The 9,279-nt window shown below is 51.6% G+C and overlaps 1 protein-coding gene across 1 annotated transcript; it reads right to left on the reverse strand.

Annotated features, from left to right (window-relative positions):
- Window positions 1-2,519: 2,519 nt before the first annotated feature.
- On the reverse strand, window positions 2,520-3,473 carry LOC147599870 (olfactory receptor 14A16-like). Its single transcript, XM_086753702.1, has one exon. The coding sequence runs from the start codon at window positions 3,471-3,473 to the stop codon at window positions 2,520-2,522; it is 954 nt and encodes a 317-aa protein (XP_086609828.1).
- Between the last annotated feature and the right edge of the window lie 5,806 nt (window positions 3,474-9,279).

The following is a 9,279-nucleotide window of genomic DNA, read 5'->3' on the forward strand; positions in this document are numbered from 1 at the left end:
CCCCCCTCATCAGACACTGCACAGGACAGGGTGTGTTTGGGGTGGGGAAACTTCTGTCACCAGAGTTCCCCTGCCAGACCTCAGTGTCCATCCCCATCAGCCCTCCTTCTTTTGTAGTCCCCCAGTGCCTAGATCCAGCCAAGCCCCAGCAGTGTCCATGCAAGGGCTCACCAACAGCCCTGCTCTAGGGTCTGCCAAGGTCTGGGTGAGAAGAGCAGCTGGGCAGGGCTGGCTCTTCCCCCAGCACAGGTGCCGAGACCAGCAGGAGGATGGAGATGGCCACAGAGCAAAACCACCCACAAACTGGTGTGAGTGGCCAGTGCTAGAAATATCTGACAAAGGAGGCTGTGGGGTGACAGGTGCCCTGGGGCACCTTCTGGGACTGTCCATGCCACCAAGGGAACGGACCAGCCTCCTCTTTCCTGCACTTGTCTGTCTCAGCTGCCTTCCAGGACACTGGGCTCTGCACCACACACCCACTGCAGCGTGTCCTCGCTCTGCATGGTCAAACATCTACGCTGACATTGGTGTTGGCCTCTCCCAGGCACTTTCCAGCCCAGTCTAGCCCCTCTCCAGCTCTTCCCACCTCCCCTGCCTGCTCCCCAGCCCAGCCCCACAGAGCAGCCCAGTCTGGGCTGGCCCCATGGCAGTGCCCGCTGCAAGGTGCTGCAGAATTCTGGCCATAAACCCCCCAGCCCCAGCTCCTCTGAAGTGCACAGCAGTTGCTGCAGGGCAGGGAGGGGTCTCAGGCCCAGGGATGGAGGTTCACCACGGCATGAGGAAATGGATGTCAGTGAAACTCCAGTACCCTTGGTCTCGGGACCAGGAGATGCCCACCACAGACTGACTGTCCCTCCTCAGTGTCGACTCCTCTCCCCAGGCCAGCACAAGAGTCCTGGGCAGGTGACAGAGACATGTCCTGCCCTTGTGCCTGCAGAAGGAGGTTTCTCCTTTTCATTGATTCCTCCCTGCAGGCACAGAAATGCTCCCTTGCTCTTCTCCAGAGTCATCCCTGCTCCCCAAGAGCCTTTCCCAGCTGAGCGTGTCTGTGCTGGCCTGGTCAGCTGTGCCTGGCTCCCTCCTCATGCTCTGTGCAGGACCCTGATCCTGCGGTGCTGCTCTGCAGAGCAAGAGGACAATGATGCCCTGGGGCCACAGAGTTACTGTCCCCTAGCCGTGCTGGTGAGGGTGGGAAGTAGATCCAGACAGACAGAGTTCAGTGCTGCTGAGGCCCTTTCCATCTTCCCTTGATGGACCAAGAGCCAAAGACAAGGCTTAGCAGGACTATGGAGTGTCTCCAATGGCACTAAGGGCAAGGGAGGGATTCACTAGATCCAGCCCACGGGGTTTCCAAAAGGGTGTCCTGAACCACTCTCCAGTCTGGTGTCCCTTTGCCTTCTGGCTCCTCACAGCCTCTCCTGGCATTGCAGGGCCCTCATCAGCCCATGGTGTCCTCAGGTTCACCTCATCCTCCAGGAGACTCTGCCTTGGTTGGCTGTTTATTTTATGGGCTGCCACTCACTGCCCACCCAGACTCACATACTGTCCCTGGAGATGCCCTGAGCTCTCCTGTCAGCTCCCACTTCCTCTCCAGGATGGCATCTGCCATCAGCCCCACTGCAGGAGGGACAGTGCCAGGCAGATAAATCAAAGACCAGTTGCTGTCTGCTTGAACATGTGCAGCCAACAAGGGAGGTCTCTCTCCAGCCCTGGGTCCCTAACATGTCCAGTTGTGGATCCGAGCTTGTCTCCCTGAAACCATCACGAACCCCAGAAGAGCAAAAGTCTTTTTGAGGGAGCTGCTCCTTGGATCTATTCCTGACACTGGTTTTTGAAGAGGCATCCAGTCTTCTGGCCTTGCCCTGAAGAACCCCTTTGGTTATGGTGGTCCTTGCACGGAGGCCAGTTCTGACACAGTGGTTCACACTGCCTGTTCCTGCCTGCAGCCACAGGGATGCCACTGTGGACACAACGGGACTGTCCAAAGTTACACAAGACCCTGGAGGTAGCCCAAATGCAAGGGCACAGCAGGACAGTGTGGAAGTGAGACACCAGCACTGAAAAGGCCATGTCCTGCTGCTGTCCTTGGCCACGGCTCCAGGGAAGCATTAGCCCCCATTCGCAAGCAGTAGAGAGGCCGTGCCTGCCATGGAGCGAGGGGGAGCCCTGAGGGCAACAGGGGCTGCTTCTCCATGTCACAGCTGGGTATTTGCTTCCTGAATCCATCCTGTGTGCCGGGCTTCTGGCTCTCACAGCTCCAGAGGAGAGCTGAAGAGATGGGAGCAAAGACAAATAATTTTCTTCTACTTTCTGTATTGAATTTATCTAAACAGGGAGTCTGAATCTTTATGTACATGAGGTAATTGGGTCAAGAAAAAAAAACATGTAGGAGGCCAAGAATAGACAATTATAGGTGTAAAAGAAACAAAACCAAAACCCAAACAACCACCCCTACAAAGTTATAATAAAGATACACAGAATAAAACTTAAGCCTAGCTTTTCCTGAGATACAGAGAGAGTTATAGTAGAATAATGGACACCTTATTAATCTGCAGTAGCTTATGTTCAAATACTTTCCCCAGGGCAGCTTTGATTTCATTGTTCCTCATGCCATAGATGAGGGGATTCACTGCTGGAGGCACCACCGAGTACAGAATTGCCACCACCAGATCCAGGGTTGGAGAAGAGAAGTAGGGCTTCAGATAGGCAAACATGACAGTGGTGACAAACAGAGAGACCACGGCCAGGTGAGGGAGGCACGTGGAAAAGGCTTTGTGCCGTCCCTGCTCAGAGGGGATCCTCAGCACAGCCCTGAAGATCTGCACATAGGACACCACAATGAACACAAAACAGCCACATCCAGCAAAGACACTAAACACAACAAGCCCAGCTTCCCTGAGGTAGATGTCTGAGCAGGAGAGCTTGAGGATGTGGGGGATTTCACAGAAGAACTGGTCCACAGCATTGCCCTGGCAGAGTGGCAGTGAAAATGTATTGGCAGTGTGCAGCAGAGCATGGAGAAACCCACTGCCCCAGGCAGCTGCTGCCATGTGGACACAAGCTCTGCTGCCCAGGAGGGTCCCGTAGTGCAGGGGTTTGCAGATGGCAGCATAGCGGTCATAGGCCATGATGGTGAGAAGATAAAACTCAGCAGATATAAAAAATAAAAAGAAGAATAGCTGGGCCACACACCCTTGATAGGAAATGACCCTGGTGTCCCAGAGGCAATTGGCCATGGATTTGGGAACAGTGGTGGAGATGCAGCACAGGTCAAGCAGGGAGAGGTTGAGGAGGAAGAAGTACATGCAGCTGTGGAGGTGGTGGTCGCAGGCTATGGCAGTGATGATGAGGCCGTTTCCCAGGAGGGCAGCCAGGTAGATGCCCAGGAAGAGCCACAAGTACAAGAGCTGCAGCTCCCGTGTGTCTGCGAATGCCAGGAGGAGGAACTCAGTGGTGGAGCTGCCGTTGGACATTTGCTCTTTCTTGGTATAAGAACACTGCTTTAAAAAGGAAAACATAGGGAAAAATTAGGACAAACTTCTCTGAGGAAAGCCCCTCCAATTTTCATAGCATATCCCCCACCCCTCCCCACTGAAATTCTTTTTCTCTCTCTGATTCGTACTGTCTGAGTTTGCTGTGAGGAGCAGGAGCTCTGCCTGTGCGCTGCTGAGGAGTCAGCTTTGCCCTGCTGTAGTGGGTGCGTGGGAGCTGGTTTTGTGATGTTCACAAGGGATGTCAGATGTAATCCATCTTTAATAGAAAAGTTCAGTTCTCCACTCATGGCTCTGAAGAGAGTGCGGAACAGAGTCTTGGCATGTGTTTATAATAATTGTTTTCTGTATTGGGTATTTTTCAATATCACATCTGGTGAGTGTTTGTTTCAGGGGTAGAAATCCTTGGGTTTATGACTGCAAGTGTGAAGAATCTTGAGATGGGACAGGCAAATGGCTCAACTCTCTGTGTCTTAGTGCAGCATCTGGAGAGCGGCAGTGTCCAATCGTAATTCTCCCATCTGCCCTGTGCTTTCACTTCTTTTGCCTACAATATGACTTCATGCACATATCACTCTTATAAAAAAGAAACAAACAAAACAACAAAACACAGCTGGACTCTGATGAGAGCAGGGGAGCAATGTTCAAAGAGTGGACCTGTGAATTCTTCTCCTTCCCAGGCCAGAGGTGGAGTTGTGATAGAGCAGGACACAACACCTCTCCTTTCTTTCCAGGTACCCTCTGCCTCAATGTGCTTCTTGGAAAACCCGTAGGGGAATATCCTGTGGGTGGTTTGGAGCTCTGAACAACCATGAACCATCCCTCTTGACAGCAGAAGGGCCCTGCTCGGCCAGAAGTTGTTCCTCCCACCCACAGCTTCTTTCCCCAGCGCCGTGGGGAGCTCACAAAGGGAGGCTGAGTGCTGAGCCTGGCAGAGGCAGAGTCCCTGCCCCAGCACACAGCCCCTGGGGCGCAGGGACCCTGCTCTGAAGGACAGCCCTGGGCACCCCTGGCTGCACACACACATTCACACCCTGCAGCCGTCCCTGGGAGAAGGCAGCCGTCGTGCCCTGTCCCTCTGGCAGTGCAGCAGAGAATTCCTGCTCTGGAGCATCTCCTCCTCCTCCTCTCCAGCAGAGAAGGTCTGAGAGTGATACTTACAGATCCTGCAGGCTGGGGGAGGTGCCAGCTTTACAAAATCCCTCAGAAACTGAAGCTTCAATGACCTGCAGCCAGACACTTAATATGTCAAGGGCTGTGAAGTTTTCTCCTCCAGTGGCCTCCCACCCCAGGCTGCCTCTCACCTCTCTCTGCCTCGCTCCTCTCCCCTCAGCTCATGCAGGCAGAGCCCTCAGCCCTGCTGCGCTTGGCAGAGGAGCTGCTCCTAAGAAGATCTGTCTCTTTGCAGTGCTGCCTGCATGCTATGAGTTCCCTTTGTCCCAGGAGCCCGGCCCAGCTCAGCAGCAGAGGCCCAGCCCAAGGTGCCACTTTCTCTGCCCTCCTGGTCTCCCTGGAGATGTCCCTGGGGCTCCAAGGTCTGACAGCACCTGGGAGGCAGCCCTGTCTCTCCTGGGGAGTGTAGGCTGATGCAGAGTGAAGTAATCACTGTCCCTCTCTGAACATTGTCAAGACTGATTTTGGAAGTGAGATTTGTCCTTCCATGGTGTTGTCATCCAGGAGAGATGTCAATGCTCACCTGCCTTTACCCCGATCCCTGTCCCATTGCCAGGCAGGACACCGCGGCAGGGACAGGCAGGGGTCATTTCTACCCACGCAGGGCAGGGATTTGAGTCTGTACAGGTGTCTCCTCTCTGGTGAGAAGCCCAGAGCCTGGAGTGGGGTTCACCTCTGCCCCATACACCCCACAGACCCACAGGAGTCAGGAATCCTCTTGCCTCAGCTCAGTGTGCACAAAATAGGGGCTACAGGCCAGCCACTTCCCTGAGCTCCCACCATCATCCATGGGGATGGATGGTGGCAGTGACCAGCTCACTCACAAACACCTGCTAGGCACTGGAGGTGCCAGGGACAGTCCAAGACGTGTGTAAATCTCTGTAAGCTGTGATGGAGCACACATGGGACACCTGCACCTGCCTGAGTGTCAGCTGTGGGGCTGTGAGAACAGGGTCACTTTGTCACCTCAGATTTCATTCAGTGTTTAGGGCACCTGGACATCTGGTAGACACATTTCCAAGGCAGCTGCTGGACTTCCAGATGACCAAAAGGATGAGTGCACTGGGAGGGGAGTCAGATCTCTCTCTAGGTCCCATCCTCTATACTCAGTAGAGCTCAGCTCACTGCAAAACTGCATGTGCACATCCCTCTGTCGCAGGCACTGACATTATTTCAAGGTTTTTCCCTCAATGGCATAAGAAAGGTCGCTAGTGCCCTGTCTGGTCCCTGGGGTGCCCAGCACAACTGCTTGTGGCTGGAAATACAGCATGGGACCTCCAGGAAAGCCATGTCCCCCTGGAGTAGGGGCTGGGCAGAAACCCCAGAGCCTCCCAAAGGGGCCTGGTGTGTGCAGCATCTGTACACCAGCACCACGGCAAGCATGCAAGATCCATCCCATCTACACCCAGGGGTACTGCAGGATTGGGAGGAACATCACACCAGGGTCACCACTCATGTCCCTGTGCTCTCAAGCCCTGACAGTTCTCCTCTCCTTTATCCTCTACCCATGTCCCTGATGACATAAAGAAAAACCACGCCACCGATGTCCACAGCGTGGCTGGATCACAGGCCCTGCCACCCAGGGACATTCTTTGTGGTCCCTTGTGTTCCTGGAGATTGGCACAAGGCACTGCAGAGTCACCTCTGCTAGAAAACTCTTCTCTTGCAAGGTCCCAAGCGAGGCTAAACTACGACACATGGGAAGTAAGACAGAAGAGCAAGAGAACTCAGGTTTGAGATCTCAGAGAAGCAGACATTGGCCTGCTCAGGGTTGTTGTTGTAGGAGATCCCATGGAGAGGAAGCTCTGAAAGATAAAAATCTATGACAGCTGAGAGTCCTTTAAGGACATCTTCCTCCAAGCACAGGAAAGGTCTGTCCTGATACTCAGGAAAACAAGCCTTCATCTCAGGAAACTGGCTGGGCTAACCAGGAGCCTCACGGCTCAGCTCCAGTGCCAAAAGGCAGCACGCAGGAGCTGGAAGCAGGGACAGGCTGCAAAGGTGGAGTTTAGAAAAGCTGTCTGGAGAAATAGGGATTATCTTAGGGGAGTTAAAGCTCCCCAAAATTCAAGCTTGCAAGGAATGTCAAAGGGCAACAAGATGAGCTACTACTGCTTCCTTAACAGTTAAAAAAACCCCAAATAAATGTGAAGTAGGCCACAGTTGAATTTAGAATAGAATAGAATGGAACAGAACAGAACAGAACTGAACTGAATGGAATTGAATTTTGCAATTGGAAGGGACCTACAGCAATCATCTATTCCAACTACCTGACCACTTCAGGGCTGACCAAAAGTTAAAACATGCTGTTAGGGCATTGCCCAAATGCCTTTTAAACACTGACATGGGGCATCAACTGCCTCTCTAGGAAGCCTGTTCCAGGGTTTGACCACCCTCTCAGTAAAGAAATTCTTCCTAATGTCCAGTCTAAAACTCCCGTGGTGCAGCTTTAAGCCATTCCCACACTTGGATACCAGGGAGAAGAGCTCAGCACCTCCCTCTCCACGTTCCCTCCTCAGGAACCTGTAAAGAGCATTGAGGTCGCTCCTCAGCCTCCTTCTCTCCAAACTAGACAAACCTAGTTTGTCCTCAGCCGCTCCTCATAGGACATGCCTTCCAGCCATGTTGCCCTCCTCTGCATGCATTCAAGTACCTTAAAATGCTTCTTAAACTGTGGGCCCCACACCTACACAGTGCTCAAGCTGAGGCCGTATCAATACTAAATACAGCAGGATAATCACTTCTTCTGACCGACTGGTTACACTGTGTTCAAATTTAGGAAGAGTAGATGAGCTAGGTCTGAAGTACCCTGTGTCTTTTTTTCCTCTGTCTTCACTAGCAAGGCCTCTGTGATGGATTCACTGGACCCGTAGCTGTACTCTAGTTTGGGTTGACTGAGGAGCCTAAGTCAGTCAACTAAGGATAACTCATGGCCTGCAGTGAACCTGCGAGCTGTTAGGTCCTGGCTCACGCACAAGGGAGAGAAGGTGCCTCAGGAAAAAAAAAAAATTGAGAGGTGGTCTTGAAGCCCAAAAAATGCAAGATAACCAAAGTAGAGAAGAAGACACCAGAGCTAAAATGATGACGTCTATCTTGTCTGTGCTATTGACTAGCAGCCAACTGCTCTATAAATACTACCATCAGGATGGGCCCAGTTCGAGCTCTCCCTGAATGGCAGCTGGACTGCATGCCAGGTGACTCTCCCTTTGAGCAGGGACACCTCTCACAGTTTGAGATCCCTCACCTGAGACTAAGGGATCTTAGTCTTCGTAAAAAGAGTAAGGGATCTTATCTTGGCATAAATCTCTGCCCAAGGATGGGAGATCCCTTACTGAGGACGGATCCCTGCTAAGTGACTGATAGCATGCTGAATTAATCCTAATGAAACATTACTAATCCATGTAGCTACTCAATATTATTTATAAACTTTGTACAGATAATTCCATTAGTCATAAACCATTGTCCAAGTCTGAAAGTAAGATTGGCCCTTGCAGCACCTAGGCTTCACAAGGAGTTTCTAAAGCAAGAGGATCCACTCTGAACTTCATGACTTGGCAAAAGAGTCTTCCTTATCCTTTTCCTTATCCTGGTAAACCACTGTTAAACTTTGTTAAATTCCATCAAGTATGTCAAACTCTGTCTAATTATTATTTTGCCTCAATAAAACGTATTACAGCTTCTCTCTTTTGAGTGAGGCGCATTCCACTCATGCGAGAAAACAAGTCCATGGAAAAGGACACGATACACCCAAGGGTGCTGGGGAAGCTGGACCTTGCAAGATTGTGCTTGTCTGTCCTTGAAATTTCAGGGCCCTCTGGGAAGGCTGTTGATGACTGCAGAAAGGCAGATGTTGCACCCATCTTCAAGAAGGGTTAGGAGGAGGATTTGGAGAACTACAGCCCAGTCAGCCTCACCTCATTCCCTGGTAAGATGGTGGAGTAAATCTGCCTGGAAGAAGATTCCAGGCCTGAAATGGACAAGATTGGGAAGAGTCAGCAAGCGCAAATAAAAATCACCCTTGACAAGCGCGGTTGCATTCTCCATGAAGAGGAACGGCTGTGTGCACAAGGGGAATTAATGGGCCCTTGCTTTACCAAGGCCTTTAACGCAGGCCCACTGGTCTCTCTGTATCCGAACCGCTGAGCTCTGGAGTGGGTGGAAACTTGACTGAGCCATGCAGTCACAGTGCAGCCAGTTAATAGTGGCCTCCTTCAGTGACCAACCCTTAGGGCAACACTGGTTGATATCTTTATTAACGGTCTGGAGTGCACTGTTTTTAAAATTTAACTGGACACACATTTATTTTTTTTTTTATATATACTTAAGAAACATCATTCTGTATCCAGGTGCATGTCATTCCCCAAGTAAAACAAGTGGAAACTGGTGTCAATGGGCGAAATCAGGCAGCTACAGGCTGGAGTGGAGAAAGCTCTGATCTGAACAGAGGTGCTGTCAGTCCCAGGTGGCTGAGGAGAGAGATGTGAGGTTGTACATGGGGATGAAGACTGCCCATAGAGTGTCTGACATACAGGGTCTTGACTTCCCTACATATTCCGATTCAATCAGGACTCAAGATCAGTATCAATAGGAGTTTGCTGATGGCACGTAATGCGTA

This window comes from Chlamydotis macqueenii, chromosome 8 (assembly GCF_036417535.1).
Source record: "Chlamydotis macqueenii isolate bChlMac1 chromosome 8, bChlMac1.mat, whole genome shotgun sequence".
Taxonomy (NCBI): Eukaryota; Metazoa; Chordata; class Aves; order Otidiformes; family Otididae; genus Chlamydotis; species Chlamydotis macqueenii.

Coding starts and splice junctions, on each gene's coding strand:
- LOC147599870 (XM_086753702.1), bottom strand. CDS start 3,473: ATGTCCAACGGCAGCTCCACCACTGAGTTCCTCCTCCTGGCATTCGCA.